Source organism: Porites lutea, chromosome 6 (assembly GCF_958299795.1).
Source record: "Porites lutea chromosome 6, jaPorLute2.1, whole genome shotgun sequence".
In the NCBI taxonomy this organism is placed as follows: domain Eukaryota; kingdom Metazoa; phylum Cnidaria; class Anthozoa; order Scleractinia; family Poritidae; genus Porites; species Porites lutea.
Window position 1 is genome coordinate 27105096 of NC_133206.1, and position 26952 is coordinate 27132047.

Here is a 26952-nt window from a genome sequence, read left to right on the forward strand (position 1 = left end):
ATTCAATTTGTGCATACGTTGACGTCTTCTATGGGTTAATTCGTATGCTAATGAGCAAAAGTGTAAACAATAACGTAAACGTCTGCAAAGAATCGCCTTTAGGATAAAAAAAATAGACCCTTTTGCCCGAGCCAACAGCAATCGCGCATGCTCTGAATGCCCCCCCCCCCCCCCACCCCGACTGAGTTCTCCCGGCTGGGTGAGCCAATGTGTTTTTAGAGAGTATTCACTCACGTGGCCAGCATCTATGCAAATTTATGGGAAAGAAGGAATTTTTTACATAAAAGAGTCCAACTTCCACAGGATTTCTTTGGAACACCAATATGGCCGCCGTTTTATTGTTTTGGAACATCAATATGGCCGCCGTGACGTCTGATTTGAATACGCTCTATATGGAGAAAAGTTGGCCCCCGGCTTGGAGCCCGGGGGTGACTCTACAATCACAAAAAGGCCGGTGACTTGGCTAGGCGGTCACTCCTCCGACAAGCCAACTTTTTGTTACTCATGTAACTGACAGTTCGCCCAAAGGCAACCCAAACGCTGTATTTAAGCTATATCCTAATCCGTTGTTATTTACCTGTGATTCAGAGTCTTTACGAGTCGTTTCGGAAGGGAAATTGCAATCAGATCTAAGACGGTTTATCTTGCCGGTTTCAAATGTTTCGTGTCTGGCCCGTCTTGCACAGAACGCGATACATAGCCTGCGTAGCACAGGAAAAAATAACAGATTCCCATTTTTGGATTTTTTATGGTATTTAAAGAATACCCCAAAAAATCCCAAATTTGGAAGAGTGAGACAAGTCCCAGTCAGGGAACTTGGTTGGGAATTCCCTGGTTGGGACTTGTCTCACTTTGCCAAATTTGGGATTTTTATGGGTATTCTTAAAATACCCTAAAATATCCAAAAATGGGAATCCGTTACTTTTTCCTGTGTAGCATGCAGGCACTTGAAAGTAATGGGCGCAAGATATCGGGGCATGCTTCCCGTTTTTTCACGCAACCGTGAGCACCTGCTACGCAAGGACGCGACATGCACAGTTACATCTCCAGTTTCCAGTTATTGTTAAATACTTATTTTCTTGTGAAAAGTCTCTTGACCGTTAAATTGAAACCCAAGATTTTCTCCCAAGGAGTGTTAATAGTTAATAATAATTTGCAAGGAAACGTAAGAAAAGTTGGCTTGGCCAGGGTAGCTCGCGTAGGTGACCCCTCTATTTGGGACAACTTTTCCCCATATAAACGGGGCCTGTCTCTGTTCGTTCACGCAGGTTCACGTACGTACGTATTTGCGCAAAGTCTACCCGTGTTATTTCATTGTGGCAGTGGTGAGCACTTCTGTTTGTTTGTCTCGTTTTGATGGTCGACAAATCAATCGTCTATTCCGGAGGGTTTCAGTGTTATGCGCTTTTTGTTTGTGGATTATATTACAAAGTAAGTTTTTTCATCTAATAATATTACGTAAAATTGTGTTTTATGGGGTTTATATGGGAGAACTAAAAGCATGTAAATATAAATATCGCCTTATCTTAGCTTACCATGTAGCAAAGAATTAAAGTCAACTTAATTTGCTGTATTTGGTGTTCCTTTGGCATTTTGGGCTTATTTGTTTGGCTGCTGAACTATAAAATCGCAGGCTCAGTCATCAGTTATGTTCGCCATCTTAGATTTCATTAATATGGATTTCCTTTGTTATGTCTCATGAAGAGTGTTGCCTCTAGCAACCTGAATTTAATAGTATGGCGGTCGTAAACTATTCGACCACACGATCTCAATAGCCACTCTTTGAAGCAGAGAACTTGAAAGAAGCATTGATGTCATGACGATAAGAGTAGAACTCGACCAACTACTACACCTCGCTCTTGGCACGCCAGAGCTAGGGGCTGTAAATTTCAATATTCTTCACGGATTGCTCCGGGAAATTCTCAACCATCTAGGAATCGAAAAGAAAGGCAAAGATATCAGCGATGATGGAGACTTCAGAGCTGCATTTGCGCTACTTAGGAACCAACAAGAGAGCTCTCAAGATTCCGGTAGTGATAGTCCAGATGACTTGAAATCGAAGGTGTCATCTGAAACAGTCAAAGCAGATAAAAGATCTTTCTCCGCCGCTACATTTTTGACCCCGTTTCACGGCAATTTGGAATCGAAGGTATTAAATATTGAGAAGAAACTAGAAATTTTGGAAGACCTGCCTAGTAACGGAGAAATTTTACAACGCGCCAAACAGAAAAAGGATGCTAGAACCCCAGTTGCAGATATGTGGCAGTTTATAAATATAAACAGAAGGCTTGGAGCTACTGAAATTGGCATTGAAAAGGTAGGCACATGCATGTGATTCCACTTAGATGTATAACTTTTTATGACTGTTACTTATTGAGGTTATTGTAAGCATTCCAAATTCCAAAGTACCTTTAATTGTGTTTGGTATGGTAATACCATGAAATCTTTTATGGCGTTCCCCGGAAATGGCTAACTGTTTTTTGTGTTAATGATGTTCATGTAAGTTTTGGTATAATTTAAGCACGGACCTGTATGCTTAAACAAATATCTCGTCTGGATTCGGAGCCGATCCGAAGCAAATGTTTACATAACAAATTATGGAGACAAATGATCTTTTTTGACGCGTTGGTCAACTTCAAAAAGTGTGAAGTTACTTTAGACAGTGACTGGAATTAAACATTAGCGTGCGGTGGCGGCTACTTTAAGGGTTTGAGAGAATGGCCATTTATGCAGAGGAAATTAACAAGTGCTTTATCGGTCTTATCTTTTTTTGCGGCAATTAAACTTCTTTTGAACTGACTCTTTTTGTTATAGTTTTTATTTGTGGCTTATTCATGTGTGAAAAAATTCCAGGTGTAAAAGAAAATTGGTTGACAGCTCTTACATTAATTTGGTTGACACCACATGAATTTCGCCATAACAGCATATTCAAGTTTTTTTTTTTTGACATAATCATCAAACCAGTAAATTTTTAATAACTTGGAATTATGTTTTAAATGTAAACAAGTGCCTGTAACCAGGGTAGCGCTGGGACATGGCAATGAAAACCCCACCACCCAGCAATTTGAAGTTTATTGCATGCTTTGATTGAGGCAGAAGTCTTTTTCTCATTTTCCTTCATTTGTACTTCGTTTAGGATATTAAAATATTAGGCTATCCTGAAAATCCTAAAAACTGATTCCAGTTCCTCAGTTGTTGCTGCTGGCATACACGTGCATATACATTTTGTCAGAGTTATACCAAAATATGCACGTAATACACATTGGGAAATACGAATCCATTGCTTCAGGCCAGACGCATCCATGCGTCTGAGTTGATTTTTGTATGTGTCTGCTTTGAAATGCATCAGTGCACATTAAGACTCATTAGTATTTATGAGCCATCTCTACTTTTTGTTGAGAGGACGTGTAATGTGTGCAGTCGGTAAAAAATGTAATCCCTGGGCTTACAGGTGAAGAAGAAGAACCTTTATTAATTTATACTGCTCAGGGTAGCCCCTTCAGACCCAAAAAGCTGTCTGTTATCAATGGGAGCCCTGAGCAACAATGCACAAAAACACACTAAACATATAAACATTACACTAATACAGGTAATAATATAAATAGAAAACCATTTTCAATTAAAAGATTAAAAGATGTAAAACATGAAATATCATTATTGAAGATAATTCGTTAAAAAGAGTGCAACCATAATAATAGAAGGATCTTTTTGCAATTTCAGTTCTCACAGCAGGCGGATGTAAGAGGTTGCTTTGTCTAGTAGCGCACGCATGGATTGTATTGTATTGTATTATTAGGGGTTTTAAAAGGGGCTTATGAATGGAGGGGCTCATATCCAAGTGAGCTTATAACCAGAAAAGCGCTTCAAAACAAACTATATCAGTACTGATGAGAATAAGTTTTGCAATATTACTGGTTTTTAAGTATATGTAATTCAGAGAGGGGCTTATTATTGTTTGCAGGTAGATGGGCTTATGGGCAGGGTTTCTGATGTTTTGCAAAGTTGCAGAGCTGCAAAATTTAGGTAAATCCGTGATATTCACCAAAAAACGCAAAATACTGGGAAATTTGGTAGAAATCTTGTCAAATACATGTCAATACAACATATTTGAAACTTATCTTGACTGTTGGGGCTCTTTATAAATTGTCAGAAAACTTGCAAATTAATTTATCTTAAAACTTCATCACCACAATGAGTGAACAATGTCCCAAAACTCCCAGGCGTAAATTATGTTAAGAATAAATAGGCACTAGTCATAAAAGCTTTTTCATTGGCACATTTCTCGAGTGCTTTGTTGTTAAAATAGCAAATGAGAGTATCTCTGTTAAAAAACAATGAACACACTCGTCAAATCAGTGAAAAATCGATCAGTATCTAGCGAAATTTGCCCAGAAAATTCCCATGAAATTGGCTGTTTTTTACCAGTTGTTTTTCAGTGAAGTTAGCCCTGAAAAGTTCTGTGAAATTCCTGCAAAACGGGCCAATTTTTTCAATTTTTTTTTTTTCTGTCTCTGAAAATCCTGCAAAATTTGACTTTTTTTTACGCAACCTATCAGAAGCTCTGTATAGTGAGGCCTTTAACCAGGGTGCGTATAAGAAGCAGTTGACAGAGGTTGCTTTAACTAAATGTAAATATCAAAGGAGATGCTTGTCAGACAATTAGAATAATTAAACCCCTAACAACCACATAACAGGTTTGGATATTTTAATATGTATTAGGGTAAAGATAGTGACATTGAATTTTATATCATTCTATAATTATGCTTCTTTTTATATAGAGCTTATTGTTTATGCACAACCCTATAGTGAAATATACATTGTAAAGGTTAAAGATTATATTGAATCCTATTTTAGTAAGCTCTTTGCAATTTACACCTCTAAGATCAAGACAACAAGTTTCTTGGACCCTTTTATTGTGGATGTTCCCTGTCAAGGGTCATTGTTGTCATAGCAGTTAGGGAACTTAGTAGTTGCTTCAGACTGTGGTGTTTTCAAAAACTCAAAATATTTTCCGTTTTTGATGGCCAAATGTTTCCCTTGTTTTTAATGCTATTTATTATTTTTTTGTCTGTATTAAATGTTAACCTTAAATGCAATAAATTTGTGGTAAAAGGTTAAAACTAAAAGGTACTAGTTACATTAGTTAAGGACAATAAAAAAACCTTTTTCATAAAATTTTTGTAGGCATTTACATAGTGAAGAAAATCACCCCCATGTCTTATTGTGTACAAGTCATGTATTACCCTTAATTACAGTTACAATGTATGAAATTAGATCATTGACTGTTAAAACCGATTGTGAAGTTAAGTATGACTTACGATCAGTTATAAGTAAGTATACTTACAATGTACAAAATGTAGTTCAGTTATGTTTTGACATATATGGAGATATTCCAATAGAGCTTGCTATGTTTTTTTGCATTATATATACATGTGCATGTACATGTACACATGTAATACCCTATTTCTTTTGTAGGTGATAATTATAAATCACTCTCAAAAAATTTGGCCTCATTTTGGCTTCATTGCATCCTTTCAACTGTAGTACATTTGTATCCCCTTTTTTGTACAGGCCATGGTGGAAAAAGTCTGTCAGGATTTGACACCACGTTAACTTGCAACATTGAAATCGTGAATAAAATAGTGTTGGATCGATAGACTAAGGGCTGTTGACCCTGGATTCCTCTACCTAATATGAGCATAATCCCCCTTTCCCAGCCCCCTGGCTACTTCATGGGAAACAAGTGAAAAGAAGAAAGAATTCAAAGATCTTCAAATCCCCAAAAATAATCATAGTGGTATATTTAGCCCTGATTTTTAATGTTCCAAATGCTTCCATTACCAGACTTAAAAACTTCAGATTGTGCAATATTAATTAATATTGTTATTTTTTTGATATTATAATTTTGCTTTAGCTCACAAGTCTTTTAGACACCATGATGAAAGAAGTCAGTGATGTTAAAGAAACTGCGGAGGAAATAAATGGATTAAAGAACAAAGTGTCTGAGGTTAGGTCAATAAATTATTTTATTATTAACTGTAGTAGTTCGCCCACTTCACTTTCATGCACATTAATATTGTGTATCATGAAACTTAAGGTTTTCTCTCTTTTGTTTTTCTTTGTGTATGTAGTTGGAAAAACTAACTTCAAACCTCAGTGAGAGAATTACTGCACTGGAAAGTGTTGGTAAGACGTACAGACGTACAGCTGTAACTGTTGTGTAATTTTTATGATATTTCTATTATTATACTGCTACGTGAGAAATTTCTGTATTTTGATTGGCTTAGGGCAGTGGTGTTTCAGCTTAATTTGAAATACCTACATGTGAAAATTACAAAACTATTGCGGGCTAGTAGTATAAACAAATAATAGCATGATTCGTATGTGATATTTGGCATAAGAAGCTTGAACACAAACTGAACTTAGATACAGAATAAAGCAAAGAGAGAAACTGACATTTCAAGTGATATTTCAAAATTGTCTCAAATTTCACTCACCTTTAGAACGGCTCGTGAAATTACGTATAACAAAATTTTTCGAAATATCACTCGTGGTATTTATGCGAAATATCACTACAAATGATGCTATTATATACCTATCATAATTATATATATTGTTTTTATTATAAACTTGAATTCATTCCTAAGAAAAGGAATGGTGTTACCTGTCGAATTCATTCCTAAGAAAAGGAATGGTCTTAGCTGTCATAGCTGATGTGTTAGCTGATGAAATAACTGAGTTGTTTGTTTTGATAAATTTGTAGACAACTCTCAAGAGAAAAAGAAACTTGAAGATTTGCTTAAGGAATTGGTGAGAATGACAGCGCAGTCAGAGAAAATTAGCTATTAATTTGCAATAGTGCAGTAAATGCAGGTGGTGGACAAAATACTGACCCCCAGTCCATGGACTACCCCTATGGACTACATGTATGGACTACCTTTTGAGTAATTTTACCAGTAGTTACTTCATGTACCTAGCATTGTAGTGAATTCAAAAGGTAGTCACTATGGGTAGTCCATGAACTGGGGGCCAGTATTTTGTCCACCGCCATCAATGTGGATGAGTGCAAAGATTCTGGGAAACTGTCTACTCACCTACCCCTCCCCTAATACAGCATTAACACTTACTTCTCACATAGGGGGGGGGCGGGTAGGTGGGTAAGTGGGTACCATCTTTTGACACCTCTGTGAGAAAGACACCTCCCTGAACTAGATACCCTGAGAGTTGGTACCTGCTTTTAATTGGTTATTTGCTATGGCTCGCTATAATGCAGGCGCCTGCTTGCCGCCAGCCCCTGAAGTGTCAATCAGAGAGAGTGTTGACTACATTTTTTTTTCCTGCTCAGTATTAATAGTGAAGGGTCACAAGATGAAATGAAGATGACGTGAACTGCAGAAATGCAATATGTGACTGTTGTAATAGCAATTTTTGAGCAATGGCAGATTAACCCAAGAAATGTCTGAAGGGCCTCTGCATTAGTGCTACAGAACTCTACCAACTGAGCTATAAACACCCATGTTGTAGACTTAATTATGAACAAAGTACTTTGTTATTAAGTAATGGTCCAGCTAAGAAGCAGGCAGAAAAACAATAGCCCGCGGCAATAGCGTCAGTTATTTTTCAGGCGCTAATTTCTCTAATCAAATTAAATCTGAATGCTCTGATTGGTCAATACAGCGAAAAGCGCGAAATTTGAATTTTAAAGTTGAATTAAGATAGCTTAAGACTCATTCGAACAACTTTTTATTTCGTCTATTGCTTTGTTATGTTGAAAAATATAACATATCTAAAATTTAAAAGATTTCTATGCGCCAAACCCGAGGAAGTTAAACTGCAGATATGAAATTACATGAAGAAGAGCACAGTGTTACATCAATCAGCGACGTTGGGAACAACATTTACGTCGGCTCTCACAAAAGAAATGTCAAAACGATGATCGTAAACAGCAGCAATTCACTCTCACGTGGCGAATCTGGCGAACGCGCCAATGTCGCGCGTTCATATTCGGCCACCATACAGAACAACAACAAGTACACAAAATCAAATCTAAATGTTATCTAAATGTTCTGCTTTTGGAAAAAAAGATGATGTTGCCCAGATAGAAAAAATTCCTGCATGTTCGGATCATTGGGTTTCAGAAAAAGCTCTCCTACAGTTTATCTATTTTCAAGGTTTTTGATATTACTCTATGAAAATCCTTCTTACAATCTCTCTCGTCCTTGGAAAAAATAAAGGCAAGCTACAGTCATGCATGCTAGATCTTGCGTACCAAGAGAAACTCAAACACCAGTGACAGCTATTTATGATACCTAAGCGGCTTCCGTGTCGGTATTCTCCGTCTCAGAACTCAAAGGTACAAAATGCAAACGTGTCACAAATTTCAATTCGCTCATTTTAACTTAAGGTCCACGGCGAACTTCCATTTCGCTTGATGAAGCAGTCTAGAGAGAAAAAAAATCGAATGAGAGATGGGTAAAGATACAAGGAATATGGAGGTTTCGAAAACGGCAAACACATAAATAACACATAATGCGCGCGGAGGTGCGAAAATCTATTGAATTCAGCTTACCTCAAGCTCAAGTGTTCTACATCTCTTCGAGAAATAAATTCATCCTTGTAAAAACAACAAATCTTTCGCTTTCTCCTTTTATGCCCAGCTGTACGCAAATTTCTAGTGCCACAATTATTCCGATCTCCTCTTGATCTGGCCTGACAACGAAAACAACTACGCCGGGTCCTAATTTCCACATGGCGACCCGGCATGTCGAGGCAGCAAACCATGTTTAAGAGCATTTTGACGGTCACTCCGATGATAAAATACAGTAAATTTGAGATAAATATTCAATAAAGAAAAAATGCAGATTTTTTACGTAGAAATTGACGAGATTTCTTCGGGTAAAAGACAAATTTCCTAACATCTCAAGTGTCACACTAAGATGGGGTCACAACAAGGTCGCGCGTGTGTTGCACGTTTTCCGCTCTAACTTTTGATTGGTGCATAGAACAATGCTGAAACTCGGCCGTGAGGTATAAGACAGGGGAATGGGGAAAATAAAGCTAAAAAAAGGTGTTTTTGTCACGTTTCTGACTGTTTTTTTGGCGATTTTTGGATTTCGGCCAATCAGAACGCTTGATTTAATTGAAATTAATGATTAAAAGTTAGCACCTTTTAATCACTTTTGCCGTTCGCCTGCCTACCCCTTACACGGACTATTACTTAAACAATAAAATGACACATAACACATGCTTCTTCACCAAGTCAGGGGAGTGCTGAGTGCAAATGCAACTTGTTAGTTTTAGTGGTAGTGGACATAAACAGCAAAACTCTAAATTTGCTTGAAATAGTTCATCGTGTGCCCTTTGTTTTATTCTAGCAAAATCTCAAGAAACAAGTAGATGACCTTCCCACAAAAGATGACCTCAATAATTTGGACATATATGTCAAATGGCCACAACTTGAGGAAGCTTTAAATGCTAGAAGAAGTCGTGCCCCTTCGGCAAAGTCAAGGGCATCTACCCCTAAAGCAAGAACTCCTACCCCACCCCCACCCAGGACACCAAGTCCTCCTCACCCCTCCGCTGAAGCACTTGAGGCATTGAGACAAATTGGTGAACTTATGGATAGACATGAAGTGTTAATTGAACAAGTGGATGCATTAGAGGTTTGTAAATACCTACATCTAATTTAATATGAGTAATGCAGCCTACTACTGTACCTTGTAGTAGTATCGGTTGTCTGTCAGCCAACTTTTGTTTATCTTTTGACTGTTGGTTGACAGTCTTCTGACAGATGGCAGAATTATTTTTTGGGGAGTTGTTCTTCAATTTTTCCCACATTTGTACTCTTTTTCTCACACACCACTGGTAGCCATGCCAAGCCGACCGTTGCAGCTTGACCTTTATTTTAAACTCAAAAAATGCATACACAACATAACCTTAGAAAGGTAGGACGCTAACAAAACTACAAAGTTGCACCGTACATTTAACAGCATACAAAACTGAAATCTTAGGGTGGGTGGGTGGAAAGGTTAGTAATGGCAGACGCAACAAAAGCAACTGCCCGCCCTTCAGTCACATGAGCTATACCCAGGCTCCCAGTGGTGTGTGAGAAAAACATTTTCCACTTAATTCGTTACACTCAGCTAGTGGAAAACTACCCTTAACTTCCTAGAGTAGCTTATTGCAGTAGAAGTCATTGCAGGATAATTTATTCACGTACATACAAATGTATTTTCCTGACAATCTTTTTACAGTGTGACCACATGAACTGAGGTCACCCAGACAAAATTTTGAGACAGATTTCTTTAATTACCGCTGACTTTGACTCTGGCCTGAGCTCAGATGTTGTCAAAACATTTTCTAGCTTAATTTACACAAACATCATGATTCCTTATTAGAAAACTGGTTTGCAACATATTTTGAACTGGCTCTGAGTACAAAATTATGCATATTTTCATTGTTTAGATCTTGACTTGTGATTTGCTAATTTCCAATGTATGTCTGGGTGACCATGGTTTGTGTGGTTGCACTGTAAGCCTTAATTACAGCAAATTACAAAATAATGTATTATTATTTTCCATTTTGTAAATAGGTTGTTGGGTTTACATGTACTCATTAACTTAAGAAGATTTCCAACCTACAAGAGATTTTCTACAAATTGAAAGACCTGCACCATTTTTTTCCATTCATTGTAATTCCTCACTGATATTTTATTTATAATTATTTTTTATTGACAGGAACAAATGCCCAAAAAAGCTAACCTTGAAGATTTGGAGGAACTGAGGAAAAGACCAGGTGTTTTGATGGAAACTGCCTTTATTTTTCACTATGTCCATTTTTAATAGTCATCAAACTAAAAATAGAAGCATCTACAGGGTAACTGTTTTGTGCATGTATCTTTAATATAAAATCATTTTTGTTTTTCTATTTTACTAGATGTACCAGATGACATTCTTGAGCGGCTTAAGTGGTTAAAGGAAGGGCTTGATGCAATAAATAAGTGGAAAGACGAGGTAATGAAAACAACAATGAAACCCTTTGCTACATGTACAGCGTACATCAATTCTGTCTGCATATGCAGCTGAACAAACACAATAATTTCATTTTATCACATGAATTGATGAAGTCAATTTACTGTTTGAAAAAGATTCAGACTGAAAGTCGGGTTTGGTTAAACCTTTTTCCTTAATGAAAAATGAACATGGTTTCAAGTTTAATATAATGAATTATTTTATATTTTCTTCAGTAAGCTGTAAATATTTCATGTACATAACTGGTTATTCTATCTCATAACACTAAACTGAAAACAGTGATTAGAAATAAAAAATAAACCAGATAAACAGAAATAACAAATATTTATATTTAGGGAACATTCAAGAGGCGAGATTTAAAGTGTTTGGATGCAAAAGACAAAAAATTCAGTTAACTTAGTCTACTAATGTTAAAGAATTAATAGTCGGTGTCCTTATTGAATAATGTCTACAACAACAATATTATTTACAAGACTTGTGTAACTTTAAGAAAACCATTCCTGCTGACCTTGAAGCACAGTTAGCATCGCTGAGGGAAGGGGTATCATTACTCAGCAATAACAAACAACAGGTAATAGATACTGGCAATAATAATCTTAATAATAATAATAATATTAATAATGTGATATGATGATGATGATGATGATGATGATGATGATAATGATAATGTTATTGACAACAATAATTCAAACAGTGTGGTTCATATATATCTGAGCTTCAATTTTGCTTGAAATTTCTAAACAATAATTATAAACTATATAGTGAAACCTGAATTACAGCTGTTTCGGATAACATGACCTACGTTGTCAAAAATTTCTTTGGATTTTGGGTTTCACAGGTCGCATGTTATCCAAAACAGCTGTAAGTGGATATGTACAAGACCATTACCAGTGTCCACTATAGATGTAGATGTAAACTAATTATGGTTTTGATGTATAGCAAAATTGAAGAAAAAGTGTGTCCGCTTAATATGGTGTCCATAAAATGAGGCCTATAGTTGTAAACATGCAAAACTCAAAATTTAATTTGTAAACCACAGCTTTAGACTTTAGACTTACGAAGGTCAGCTTTTATCATTCGGTCATGTTAATTCATCTTTAATACCTGTTATTATTATTATTATTATTATTATTATTATTATTATTGTTGTTATTATTAAAATTTATTTCAATAATAACGATTTACCTACTTAGTTTTTTTAAATTCTAAACCAGAATCCAAGGTAATTAATCTACACACAGTATAAACACGTTTAACTCTACGCCGTTGTCTGATTTTTCAATTTAACAGAAACTGTAGCCACTATCTCATATTTCCTAAGTTTTTGAAAACACATTTTTTGTTAACGTGCAATTAACTTTGAATGTAAACATGCTGATGGTTAAAAACTTTGAAATTTTTGAGATTGAAAAAATGGGACAACAGCTTCAAAGCCTAAAGAAAGTCTCGGACATGCTGAGCTATCACAATCAAAAGGTACAGAGATGATGCTTTTAACGCTGTTAAAATTTAAAGCTGATAATACATAAGCTTAGCAAATCCTAGTGATAAACATTTTAAAGTAAATGGGAAGCGGAAAGATCGTTTGAGACGCATGACACTTCAATAAGATAGCTGAGAGGATTGATTTTGTAGAACCAGATATGACCATCGCAGTTGTAATCGCAATTGAAACAACTGAAGATTAAGCCCAAAAACAAAATAAGGGACTCGAACCCATGGCATCTGTTTAAGCGTTACATTGCTCTACACACTGAGTTATGAAGAATTGTGTTTCCGCAGTCTACATCATTTTCATTCTACGTGTCAAAAGTATTTGTAAAAACAGACTTTTCGGGTGTGTACATCTAACCCTTCCTGATTTTGAACTCCCCGGTAAAGCGATGCGCAAGACAGAATGCTTCCAACGTGTAATTTTAAGTAGCACAGAACACCTTAAAAAGCTTTGGAACCCAGTTTCACCTTGTGCAGGAAATGTGCTAATCACTAACTGCTAATCGCAAAGTTAAACTTAATCTAGCATTCTTTAATATGCTATAACCTGCTAAAGCCGGCTGTAACTGCTGAGTTTCCTTTGCTTTCGTTTTTTTTTTAATTTAAAAGCCTCAGTCGTGATTAACCATTAATCGTATAACGATGACTGCCTTAAAACTGCTTTTTCAAACAAGCTTATTTAATGTTAAACTTTTAATACTTAACAGCCACGTTAAAGCTCTAAACTAAGCTCACTTTTGGTCCTCTTGACTCTGTCCGTCTTAAGATTTCTACATAAAATAGATGATCGACCATCTCTAATCAAATTATATTTTAACTCCTTTGAGTATATGCTGAGTTGATATTTTTCTGGTTTTAATATCTGTCCTGAATTCATGTCACCATTTGGCGCTCTCAATACACCGTGCATCCATCACTGGCTCAGTAGTCAGACTGAAATAATGTCTTGCAAGTGATAGTAACTTTGACACACCTAAAACACTGGTTCTAAGCTACCATTCCTGCTGATTCGCACTAAATATGTCATGTTTTACTAAACTTTTAAGCTTCAAATGATTCCTGATGACTTGTTGGATCAACTTAATAAGCTTAAATATTTGGAAAAAACAACCAAGCAAATGAAAGAATTCAACGAGCAGGTAATTATGTAATGTATTTACAGCCTATCATGATTGAATTAGCTTAAATGTAAACTGGAAAAGATAACATATTGTTTTGTATATTAAATAATCAATTCATTCTAACGTATCATATAATATTTATTTTTTGTTTTATGACCCTTTTGCCAGAAAAAATATAAAAATTTTCAAGGGGTATAATTTCAAATTGTGAAATCTTTAAGTTTGTTTAGTTTTTTTCATCTCTTCCGATCCAACGCCAAATGAGAGGAACGATTAGTTTATTTTGCTTATAAGAAGACAGATCTTAAATCATCTCGTTCGCTAGATAATGTAGCTGGTTAAACGACAGATGTATACGTAAAAAAACTACTTTGTAAATGAGTGATTAAATTTAGTTGTATTGTATTGAAATAAGGCATTTTAGGTAGGCAATTTTTTGTACCAAAAATCAAGAAAAACTGTCGGTTGCAATGAATATGTATAGTAAGGTGATTTCGAGGGAAAAGTGAATGAAAACTAGAAGAAGCAAAAATAAATAAATAGATAAAACTCCAGCAATATCTTTATTTGAGAACGATTTGAAGAATTGAAAGGAGTAAAGACACTAGTAAAATAAAAATTTAACCTAATAAAACTTTTCATTTAATAAAACTTAATTTTTAAGTTACCGTCGAGACTTCAGCGGGTCGAGGATCGAATAAAAGAAGACATAGAACGTGAGATCAGAACCTTAAGGGATGGTCTTCGTCTTCTTAATAACCAGCTAGATAAGGTTAGTATGTAAATAACCTGGGAGCAAGCTCTCCGGGGCGTTCTGGCGGAGTGGCGGGAAAAGGAAGGAGAGCTTGCAACTGCGTCTCTTCTCTGGGATTTGTATTCCACCTCCAATTCCCCTGTGGCTTCCCGTCGACTAAGCTGTCGGATTTCCGCCAATCAGCGCGAAGCGGAAACGCGCGCGATTGTAAACAAACATTGAAAGGGTAATGACGTAATTACTACTGTCATTTTTCGATGCAGATATCCAAATTCCAGAGATGTAGTTGGAAGCTCTCCTTTCTTTTGCCGCGCTGCCGCTAGAGCGCTCCGGAAAGCTTGCTCGCAGGCTAATATGTAAATAGTTAAGTGTTTGTTAACGATCTTAGACTTTTGAAGAAAGTAAAGACATTAATATGAACATGAAAAACTGTTTATTTTAAATCAGCTGAGACATGAAGTTATTGGCATTATTAAAAGTATTTATTCATAGCAGTATTAGCTGTTAGATCAGGTAGCCAGAGAAGTCGCTGAGAAGAAAAGAAGCGGGAGTTTATACGGACAACAGATCAAACTATACACATTTCTTGTTGATTTGAATTAATTCTAAAAGTTAATTTATACCTATTCTAACATTTCTGTTAAAGTAAAATATTATTTCCATCACCTCCTTTTAAAAACAGGGTGAACTGCCTCGTGTATTAAAAATTAAAACTATAAAATTAGTAAAACTAACAATATATACTATGTAACATTCACTGTTAAAGTACAAGAAGATGGCAGAAACTATTCCGAAATCACCGCCTTCAAATACAGGAAAAATAAAGGTAAAACCATGTCCCATGTAAGCAGTTTATGTCATAAAGGATACCTTTACCCTTATTCAAAGTAAACCTAATCGTTAAATCTTATCAATAAAATCACAAGTATAAAACTGATACATGTATTGAACTAAAACATAACATACAAAGAGAACAAGGCTGATTTAATTGCCAAGTCCAGCAAGTTTATGAAAGTTTGAGGTCGGTTGGCGTTTGTCAAAATATCTTCATTTTGTACATTCTTGGAAACCCATGGGCAAATAGTGGGGGAGAGGGAAAGTGTAAACTGGCGGATTTCTTCGCGACATTTTTTCCCGCCCGTTTACACTTTCCCTCGTCCCCACTATCTGCCCCTGGGTCTCCGAGGATGCTTTCCGTATTTTCGTATGCAGCTTTCTCCAAGGGTGCGCTCCTTTGGGATAATCAGGATCAGTGATCAGAGATCACTAGGGTCATGGTAGATCAAATGAACTGATGAATCTACTCTGAACAAGGATTCATCGGTTCATTTGATCTACCATGATCCAAATGATCTCGGATCACTTATCCTGATCTGGAACGCACCCCAAGATTTGCCTATCGAGCTGGAACTAAAGGTGCGTTCCATTAGGATGATCCGAGTCAGGACTAGTGATCCGAGATCACTCGGAGCACAGCACATCAAATAGACTTTCTCAAAGTCGTTCGCATGGTTTTCAAGTCTACACGTCAAAGTAATTGACAAATCCACCCTGGGAAATGATTCATCGGTACCTTCGATGCTCCATGGTCCAAGTGATCTCGGATCACTGATCCTGGTCGGGATCTTTCCAAAGGAACGCATCGTTGTACTTAAAGTTAAAGCTCGTGATGCGAAGAATCTTTTCACTTGTATATTATATCCATTTCAAAAGAAAGGTGCCTATGCGAAGGCCACTTTTGGTTGTGAAATAGTTAATATTTGAAATATAAAATAATAATTATAATCATTTGCATTTGAAGAAGGATCTATTCAAACCATAAAAATAAGTAAATGAACTAAAAAACACCTACTTAGACAACAACAACAAACGAACAAACGAGGGAAAAATAAAGGGAAACGAAACAAATTGGATAATATGTCTTAATCTTGGATTGGGTATAGCCAAGGTTCTAGAAAGCGCTAGGTTTTCCTTTTATAACTACTCGACGCAAGACATCCTCACAATTATGACTAAATGAATGATGCTGACATTGACTGAAATCGTTTAATAAATACATGAAGTAGACAGAGTTGCATTACACAACCTATTAATCGAACGTTTCCTCTAGCAAATGACGACAAAGGTATCCACAAGCCGAGCGTCAAATATAACTTTGCCAATTAGGTACGATTTTAATGATTTGTTGTCTTTTAGGACGTTGAAGCACTGAATGCCCTAAGAAGCATGCTAACGGAACTTCAAGGAGAACAGGAAAGATTAAGCAATACAACCAAGGAACTGATAGAAGAACACAACAGGAAACAGAAACATATTGATGTGAGTTTATCGTTTACTTGTTTTTGGAACATTTCATTGTTTCTAAAAAAAATGTCTAAATACACTCACACTTGTATCAAACCAATTTTCTCTTGAACACGGCCAGATGTGCAAGTTTTTGTCGTCGGAAAAATAAAGCAGGAGCTGTGTCACTAACGTTACCGAAATTCAAACGGTGGGGAATTGCCACCAATTGAGTTGAGTGAAACATAAGAATACCCGCCCACGGGTATAAATAACACCGCGAATACAAAAGTAGGCACAGATAGACAAACTTGAAGAAGATTAAAATGGATTTATTTATTTTGTGTTTATTTATTGTCATTTTGCCATTCAACTTAAATATATACATAAAATTAAAAAAAAGATGATGCAAGGCAGCCCAAGGAATCAAGGAAGCCAATAAGGCTTATGAATAGGACCACCTTTAATAAATTATCTAATTAATAAATATAATTCTGACATCGGCAAGACAATTTAGCTCTAAGTACGCACAAATTCTTTAGAACATAGAAAATAATCATTAAATAGGATAAAGATAAATAAGACTGAATGTGTAACTGCAAAAACGAAAAAGAAAAGGTGGAAAAATAATGCAAGAATATCACTGATACGAGAAAAAAAGCGAAAGAAGCGAAAACCTACACACAAGCGTGAAGAGAACTAAAGTGTGCTTATACCAAGAAAAATGACTTAAGTTTAGAATAGAACAAAGGATTGCAATTGTGGTTTTTGAAAACTTGTTAGCATAACTTGTCATGCTCACGTGACATATTTGTTAGTCAGGCCAGTAGTTCCTTTGCTTTAGTTAAAAATGAACTAAGCAGCCGTGATACAACCCCGGACCTTTAGCGGTCTTTTTGACTTGTTAGTATGAAGGTTCTGTGTTCACTTAATAATTCGTTTCCCTTAACAGGCCTTGTACACGTACGCTGACAAGCTACAGGAGGTTAAAGCTGATAAGGAGCAGGTTGCCATGGAAATGGATGTGGTATGTGAAAACGTTTTGTTCCATTTCCATGTCATTGTGCGATTTTGATGTAAAGTAAAGGGGGTATGTATCCGATTTTTTAGGCAACTTATAATCGCTTTAAACTGTACACTATAACGTCATTTGCTTTTTTGTGTTTTCATAGAAAGCGGACAAGCGTGCGATAGACAATTTAGTAAGTCGAACCAAGTTTGATCAGAGTATAGGAGGATTGGACCAGTCGCTACAGGAACTGTTACAGAGGCTTGAAGGACAGGTATGTGCCGGACCACGTTGCTAAGTTAACTTTACTTCCTTGCTAATCAAAGCGTTGCTTTTAAGGGCGCTAGACATCTTAGCTAACAAAAGTCCTGAAAAAAAAGTTCCTTTTTTGGGTATTGTGTCGTTTCATAATAAGTTTTGAAAAAAGAGATCAGACAGTGTTTTAGTGTCAATCAAAGTAGTATGCGATTATGTGCTGTTTTTGACTTTTATTACTTGTGCGCGTCTGCCATCTTCAATTTTGATGACGTCTCATGACTACGAAGTGTGTCTGTTCCCCTTTATTTTTCACGTTACGTCATTTCGGCCATGTTGGTGTACTGAAAACAATAAAAAAGCGGCTTTATTGGTGTGCCAATCTCCTGGACTCTTTTATGTTGTAAGCACTTTCTTTTTGTTGAAGTAAATTAAGAGTCATTATTCTTGTAAGAGAAATGCTCCATAGCGACTCTCAGTGAAATTTTGCTTCTCCTGGTTTTTGCTACCAAACGAACTGGATTAATTTAGATGAATTGTTTGCATTCGCCAGGAATCAGCGCTGAAAGATGCTTTGGATCGACTGGCCGCTGATATTGATCAGAAGCTTGACAGATTAGAACTGGATCCACTCAAGGAATATTTCGGTAACTGAATACTGCACGACACCAAATGAAACTGATATCACTTGATATCAATTTGGATAACGCTTATTAGTAAAATCCAACTAGTGGTCTATTATCAATGCTGCGTTCTGATTGGTTGAGGTACTACTACGCTGTATGTTATAGCCCACTAGTAGCGAAAAGCGCGGGCTTTTTGGCGGCAAAGAAGGATTAAAGTCTAGCTTTAACTAGCTAAAATTTTTTTATTCTCGATATTTTTGACCAACTAGTTGGATTTTACTAAAACAATTATTTCTGTAGCCCCCATGGCTTCTGAGTCAATAGCCCATGAGGCCGATTGACTCAGAGCCCATCCGGGCTCGAGGAATAATTGTTAAATATTACATATTTCTTGAGATCACTGCAGAAATTACAATTCAAGTCTCGTTTTATTTGACACCATTTGGAGAAGAGTGAATCGCGAAATTACTGTTTCTTTTTTCAGTAAGTAGATAAACCAGACAATGTACGTGGTGGCCAGAGTGTCGTGTTAATAATTTACCCCCTGAATTTTCATTTTAGAAAAGAAGATAAAGAGCATGAAATGTAAACATGTTGATTTGCCTTTGAATGATGATCCTGCTGCTGGTTTCCGCAAGTAAGTGAACTACAATTCTTTCCATTATGAAGTCATCATCTATCTCAGAATGGTGAAACATGATTGACATGGGATATTAAAACAGAGGAGGTTTTAATTGAGTATCTTCAAACTATACAGATCTAATCCACTCGTTGTACCTTTGGCCCGCTGCAGTTGCTGCAAACCAGTAAATGAACTAATCAGATGTTGAAACAAACACGTGTAGACGCGGGTGCCAACCGCGGGAAAAATTATTGATCAATCCACAATTTGTACTTATCAGAATTGGCAGACAATAAAATTAACCAATCAGATTTTGGAATAAATACATGTACATGTAGGCATGAACGCCTATCGTGGTTAACTTGTTTGAGCGAGTCAGTATTGATGCTTTGAAAACCACTTATGAACTCATGATTGGTTTAGAAAATGGGGCGAGATTTTTTACCCAATCCCAACCGGCGGCAGTGGAAGATAAAAGCAATCACCGGATTTCTGGAAAACCATTTTGAGACTGTTCAGTTCACAGTTCGCTCGAGTAGTTTTAAGTCGTTTCTTTCCTTTGTTGCTTGGTTCTGTTCACTTGTCAGCGTGTATAGTGAACTATTGTTTTCCATTGTTTTTCAGGGCATTGCTTCGATTTCACTGTATTTCCTGTGATAGACCTGTCGATATGATCCCTGGCCAGTAAGTATTTAAAACGAACATCATAGAATGACGCTTGACTGACGTCTTGTACCTGGTCACTCGTCCCATCGAACAGACTAGTCAACTAGACATAGACTACCATGACTAGTCGGAATTTTTTTAACGCTATTTGTTTGAGTAGACTAGTCAACTAGCCATTTTCTGTATTTTAGCTACTCCTAAATGGGGTGACTGTTTCAGTCCGAACATTTTTCTTTTGCGGACGAAATCCCATCGTGAGACCATTCGAATGACTTCAGTAGCCTGAGAAAATATCCGATATTTCGTCAGATTATCACTGGTTTCACCGTGAAATGATGCGTCAAGAACGAGCGCAGAAATTTCATTCTGACTGAAATATCTTGGTCTGGAATTTCTGAGCTCATCCCTCAAACGTCGTTTAACGGGGAAACCAGTGGTGGCGTGGCGAAATATCGGGTGTTTTCTCATGCTACCTCTTCAGCAGTTTTTTTTTTGTATGGAGTTACCTTATATGCCAGTATGTTACGGTCTGAAAATTCAAATTTTACTAAGGAGTCTTGCTTTATCTCAAGAGATCGAGCTTTGGGCGTTCAAACTAAAGAAAAACTATAGGCCTTAGAGAGCATACTCAAGTGATTCATCACGTTCTACTGTCGAGAGGCTTCTCCAACGATAATCGCTGCAATTAAACCTTACATTATTTTCTTCAATTCTTTCTTAGCTGTGTTTCATAATCCAGAAACTGACTAATGCCTTGTGTTTGTAGTCCCAACCCTGCTCTGCCCCAGACTCCTGGTCTGCCACCGTCCCGGTCAGGTCGTCCGTACACCACTTATGAACTCGATCAAATCCGTCAAATACATCGAGGGTAAGGAGACTTGTCGAGATTTACGTTTATTTTCTTGTTCAGTGATGTAAAAGACTAAATCTTAAGGGTCTAGTTTACATTTTTTCCAATACACAGATTGCAAGAAAAAACTTTTTTCTTGAAAAAAAAAAAAACGACGATAACAGACATAGCGATGCGGGCAAAAACTACTGCGAAAAAATGATCGCAAATACTATGATACTACAAACCGTAGTAACCAGTGAAAGTAATAATCGGCATAATCGATCATTTCACGACCTTCACTTCGGTTCGCTGCAGTTTGTAACCGCAGAACATCCCTGAACTGTTGTATCATTTATGGCCATTTTATAGAGGTCCAACTCTCTTTAATCATTTACAGATGAGTTGTTTGACTTGTTTCTGATTTGTTAACAGTGGATACACATATGATCAAGAAGTTGCCACGACAACAGCCCGCGCATGCGGAGGAAGCCACACAGTGACGTTTCCCCACAGAAGGACGGCGAGATTCAAGTGAGTAGCCCCTCAACACAGGGTCAAGAAAAACACCTTTTTTTATTTGGGGAAATCCCGTCATATTCAGGGGAGACTCTGTTATCAATAGGAGCCCTAATCCCTAACTAACTTAAAACTCGCTCCCAAATCAGTCAGTCGGCAACAAAAATAATCCATTGTGTTTATTTTTCCCTTTGTATAGTCAATATTATTACTACAGAGAGGATGAATCACCAATTCCCATCCCTCCAAGGTAAGTAAACTTAACGATTGTTGTCCTCGTTTCGCTAGTCTTTTTCCACCCTTATTTTCTTTGTTACTGAGAAGCCAAGAATTTGTTTATGTTTTGTTCTCATAAGCTTTAAGCCTTTCACCCTCAGAGTAAATTATGGGGAAATGTAATTCGGTTTTAGTTTTTGATTTTGTGGACTAAATCCTTTGACCATTCAAATAAATCGGGTTTTATACATGGGCGCGCGGGATATGAAATTAATCTTCGAGTGTTCAACTCGATATCTCACGAGTAAGCGCAGCGAACAAGTGAGATTCGAGAGTGAATACGAGAAGATAAGTTTCATATCTTCAAGTTCCCATGTATTATTCTATTTATTATATAAAATTAAATCAATTATTTCAAGAGGTAAATATTCCAAAATTTGGAATATTAACCTTGTGAATAAATATCAGGACATATGTGTTTTGATATGACATCAGAACACATGTGTTCTGTTATGACATTTTTCAGTGGCCAAAATCCCTATAAAACACTGTAGTTTATATAATAAAACCTTTTTATCGGTACTCACATCATACTATTTCTTTAGTATGTAGTACCATGCTGTGATTGGTCGAATGGGTCAATATGGCAGATTCGAGGTGTTGTCTCTTCGCCCCGGTCTTGATGATCTCTTTTCCTGTTTACCTCTCTCACATTCTACAATACTCCCCCTCCCACCTTGTTCGCCTTTTTTCCCTGTAAAGGGGCTTGGGCCCAGGCTAAGTATGTAGTTCGAACTTTTTAGTCTTTGGACTTAATTCTATGAATTGACCATGGAAATGAAACCTAATGGCAGGACTTTTTCGTCGCGGTAATTGTTTCTAGTATTTTACAAAATAAATTTGAGTTTTTTCTCAGTCTAAAGTGAATCGTTGCTGGCTTTGAAACATTAGTTCGATGACTCTAGGTTATCGCTCGAAATGTTTGGTTTTAAATCTCATGAGGTTGAGCAATTAACCTTCTCGAATCAGTTGATAAAACTAGTTAACCCATTACTTACATTTCCTGGCCACACAGCCCTTTATTTTTCATCATATGTTCAACTTTTCTAGTTCAAAGAAGAGTACAAAAAGGGGCCATCTTTGCTAAAATGCCATCTGACCTAGGGCAACCTGTCTCCCAGTCAAAGCAAATTATGCTCTGGCATTTTGAATGGAAAAGTTGAAGCTGTTTATGGTGCATGGGTGAGCTTCCGTGCCAGGCGCCGGTATTTTTAGAGCGAAGGGAGAAACTTGCATACATGTACGTGCGCGCACGAGGGAAAACTGTGGAGAGTGGACATCTCCCCTTCGCGTATTCCACTTGAGCGCTCTTTTAAACTATTAAGTAATGGTCCAGATGAGAAGGAAAGAACCACATGAACACGTTGGAGTGCAAAAAGTGCTAACTTTACTATTGTCTCGTCTGAGTCTAGTAACACAGAAACCTATGTGAGAATCAAGTAAAATTATAAACTTTTCTTGGCTATTGTTTGCAACTCTATACCAAAAAACACTCTTGAAAAAATTATGGATTTTATATACATTTAATTTCGTAAACTGCCTTTTTGTTCATATTTCTGTATTCTGTGTTTGAAAATGAAAATATTTCTACCTGAGGAAAGCGTTTTGCGCCACAACAAAAGAAACAGGCCACTTCCGAGTGTAAAAACCCTCACTTTCAAAATGAGGCCAAGTGCACGACCTTTCTTGTGAAAATGAGTTTGATTTGATACATAGAGGCCTGGGGGAACTCGGAAATAGCCTACTGCTTCCCGTCTTACCCGGATCGTTACTTTAAACGGCGCCTGCCTCGCCCGCAATGCATGAGCGGAAGTATGCTACGTGAAATTGCCGAGCCTTGTATGGAAGATGGTTTAAACAATCCGGAAAAAGTGGATAAACTGAGGTCGTGATCAAACGAAAACAAAAATGATTTCCCATCTAACTGTAGGATAAATACCTATTTGATAAACCTTGTTTGACTGATTTGTTTGAAGGGACGAAACAGAGCTTATCGGACAGGATGGACAAATTTACAAAGGGCGCTTTGATGAAAGAATGCCTGACGTACCCACGGTATGAACCTCCTTTCATTGCATAGAGAAGTGTTACGCACTTCTCATCATTCTTTATTTCATTTCGAGCATAACAAGTGTTAGATTTTTCTCTGCTTGTTTTTACTTCTTTGTACCCTTCGTTTGATCTTCTTTGGGTCACGTGATCAAAGAAAAATGGTGTTGCTTGAACCGTGAAAACCATACAACTACTGGAGTCCTACTGATGTTTTATTTTAATGGGGATCACATGTTAATGTAACAACAACGTGTACTTGTGTGTGTGTGTGTGTGTTGTGTTCTAAAGGTTTATGTACGGTGTAATGACCTACGGACTGTTTCACTCACTTCCAGTGGTAGAATTCCCCTTTAGGCTGTTTTAAAGCCGCGTAATTGAAGTCGGTGACAAGTGAAAGGTACTTGTTAAGTCGCGCCATAGATTTCCAGAGAAGCACGGGTCTTGTGATAGGTGCTGACTCATCAGCATGAGCTCCCAAGGTCAAAGACTTTTAGTTTCTCAAGTCTCGCTCAGTGAAGGAGATCTTATGGCTATTAAGCTCAGTATACTTTTTCCGGCTCAGAGAGTTGAGGACAACCCCAGCATATATTTGCTTTCAAAACCTCTCTCACTCTCCATTAAGGCTTCAAGAATCAGTGATCTGAGGATAGTGTCATAACAGCCCATACCTTCCTCGAGTGTGTTCTTCCCCACTGAAAGGTGTATCGAGGAAGACCTTATAATAAAGCTCACTATGCCAGGCTTGTATCGTAAGTTCTTTTATGTTCTTCTCGGCAGTACCCCAAATCTCCAAGAGTTATGTCAGCGAAGAGAGCAACTAGCCCCCAGCCTCCTCGCAATGGAAGCCCAACAAATCGTCGCCCAAGATCTGCTGCAGTCCCCTCATCTCCTAGAAATCTCGAGGAGGAAGCTGAACCTGCGAGTGTTGTTGTTCAGTGACAATGGTCTCACAGCAAATGATGCAGTGACTTATTGCTCCTGTTCTTATTGCTGTTGTACCAGAAATCTCTTATTCGCGGATTCTTTGATTGTTGTAGAAGTGTTGAATATTTGAAGTGAAGGGTAATTTATGATACTTATTTATGATAAAATAGTATAGTTAATATTTGCTTAATATATTAAAGTCGTTGAATCGAGAATTGAAAATGTAAATACCTGGTGAAAATTCTGTTTCTGAATTTTACTTCTTGACTTATTCGGCGCTGGCTTATTTCCATTTTTAAAATCAGTTCACAAAATCTTAAATTTATAGATTTCTTACAGATTACAATTATTCTTAACCGTAAGTCTGAGTCGCTCGAAAGATGGTAGTCTCATTCCAAGATTTAACTGAATGTTGAACAAAATGTTCGGCTCAGAAGGAGGGGCGAGAACTTTTAAATATTGTTTTAAAAGCCTTACTCAGAGGACCAGTCATGATTGCCCAAAGTGACAGGCTTTTTACATCCCTTGAAGCTTGAAATTTCATAACAAAGGCGAAAAGCGCGGTATAGACAGTTTTAATTTTCACCTTGTTCTAACAGTCCTTATCGGATCAGAGATCTGAACTTTATAGTTGTTCAAAGTTAAGTACCGTTATAAGATGTCTAAAATACATCACTTCATGTCGTAATGTTACACTTAAAGGTTCAACGTGTTACAATGTATACGTTTTTAAGGAAAAGGTGATGTGAATGAAACTTTTTCCCTGCTGACGAGTTTCTTTCGGTCGCTTTCATGAGTCCTCTAAGTTCCAATGGAGGAAAAAAACCGTTTGTAATTGCACAAAACAAAGGACTTTTACGGATTTTTTTCTACCAGTGATTGACTTTGCATGCTTTCGCATTGTTTCAAAAATACACTTTAATGTACAGTGGACGAAACCCCGAAGGACGGTAGGGTCTACAATACAAACGTCGGGTGATCACTTGTTGAAAATGGGCGTTGGAGATGTAACATTGTAATATTATGTGAATATATTTATCAGGTCGATTTGGCACATGCCCATTGATTGACCACTTGTCAGAAATAACTCTGTACTGTAAAGTTTTTAAAAAGTTATGATGATGAAAATAAAGAGAGAAAAATGAGTCAACAGAAGTTAAATGCCTTTATTCATCGCAATTTTCAGTCTGCAGCTACGCAGCTTTCCTCTACGCAATTATTTGAACAGCAGTCGCTGTTCTCATTGCACGACTGCATAAGCCAAGCACAGTCCTCCTCCTCCTCCTCCTCCTTCATCATCTTCTTGTCATCAAAAGTGCCGGGGTACTTTTTCACACTTTTGAAGTCATCTACATCAAACAATTCCTTTTTACGAAGACGGTAAGCCGTCACAACCATTACGCAGAGAACCAGCAAAGCCACAGTGAATGTGAATTTCATGTCTTTCTGTTTTTAAAAGCAAACAAAGTCATACATGAATGCGCGCAACAACATCAAACTAGTAAGTTTTTTTTTTTTCATGTTTAACCAAGGCGGAAAAGTTAGCTTAATTAATTCTCAGCCAAACAACGAGTTGATGATGACCTTAACTAAAAACACAACTTCGTTCCCAGAGTTCTCTCCTTCACGATCCCCGGGAGCGAGGGACAACTCTGGGAGCCATTTATAACTCCGCAGTGGCGGAACCAGGGGAGGGGCCCGGGGGGGGCCGGGTCCCCCTTATTTTTAGACCAAAATGAGGCCCGAAGGGCCGAAACATTTTTTTTTGAGGCCGGGCCCCCCCCCCCCCCTTATCTCAGGGTCTGGATTACCGCCCCTCCCCCTCCCTTATCTGAAGGTCTCGATCCGCCACTGCTCCGGTTCCTAAATCCCCGCTGACATTGTCAATAAGAGTCGTAAAAACAAAGGAAATAAAGTTGTAAAGTAATCCCTCTCCAACCATTTGTTTTCACCCTATCCCTTTTTTTGTTTTTAAGTCCTACAAAAGGCTTGCAAGGTTTTAGGTTTTCAGTCTGAGAACTTTAACTCAGGGGCGTAGCCAGCCCATAGACCTGTAGGCCCGGACAACAAATGTTTGGTTTGAGCACTCTACCGCTTGTAATAAATTATGCGTTGTTAGGGTAGGCTAAAAAGCTTAAGAGCTTAAAGCGTTGGTGAGGTCGATGCATACTAGTCATGCGTGCAAAAATCAGGATATGTGGAAAGGAAAGTCAGCCAGGCCCAGAACTAGTGGAAAAGCTGGCTATATACGCCGCTGTTTATTATCTGTAGGAAGAATATTTAAGATAAACAGTCCGAAACCGGTAACTTCTGGCTGGTCATGAAGCACCCCCAATCTTACATGTCGTTCAAGTTCACGCCATTATTTTAATAAATTATTATTATTATTAGTTTCAATTAATTCTCAACGCTTCGGAATTCCATCTGCGCACTTTAATGTCTAAACTTGTTTAATTTATTAAAGTTTTGTTTACATCCGTTGCAATGCTCTA

The 26952-nt window shown here is 37.4% G+C and overlaps 1 protein-coding gene across 3 annotated transcripts; it reads left to right on the forward strand.

Moving 5' to 3' along the window:
* The first annotated feature begins 1656 nt into the window (after window positions 1-1656).
* LOC140941214 (uncharacterized) lies at window positions 1657-25606 on the forward strand. Of its 3 annotated transcripts, XM_073390191.1 has the most exons (23): window positions 1657-2317; window positions 5915-6007; window positions 6132-6186; window positions 6764-6810; window positions 9375-9662; window positions 10737-10794; window positions 10936-11012; window positions 11521-11601; window positions 12435-12506; window positions 13571-13663; window positions 14310-14417; window positions 15166-15225; window positions 16596-16718; window positions 17635-17709; window positions 17855-17965; window positions 18500-18593; window positions 19134-19209; window positions 19819-19878; window positions 20627-20728; window positions 21125-21223; window positions 21408-21458; window positions 23461-23539; window positions 24314-25606. In XM_073390191.1, the coding sequence occupies exons 1-23, from the start codon at window positions 1817-1819 to the stop codon at window positions 24473-24475; spliced, it is 2565 nt and encodes an 854-aa protein (XP_073246292.1). In that variant the 5' UTR covers window positions 1657-1816; the 3' UTR covers window positions 24476-25606. The 3 variants fall into 3 exon arrangements, with proteins under 3 accessions (XP_073246292.1, XP_073246293.1, XP_073246294.1); XM_073390192.1 differs by lacking the exon at window positions 12435-12506; XM_073390193.1 differs by lacking the exons at window positions 11521-11601; window positions 12435-12506; window positions 13571-13663; window positions 14310-14417; window positions 15166-15225.
* Window positions 25607-26952: the final 1346 nt, after the last annotated feature.

Coding starts and splice junctions, on each gene's coding strand:
- LOC140941214 (XM_073390191.1), top strand. CDS start 1,817: ATGACGATAAGAGTAGAACTCGACCAACTACTACACCTCGCTCTTGGC. Junction 6,811..9,374: donor AAGATTTGCTTAAGGAATTG/GTGAGAATGACA, acceptor GTTTTATTCTAG/CAAAATCTCAAGAAACAAGT. Junction 18,594..19,133: donor TCCACTCAAGGAATATTTCG/GTAACTGAATAC, acceptor TTTTCATTTTAG/AAAAGAAGATAAAGAGCATG.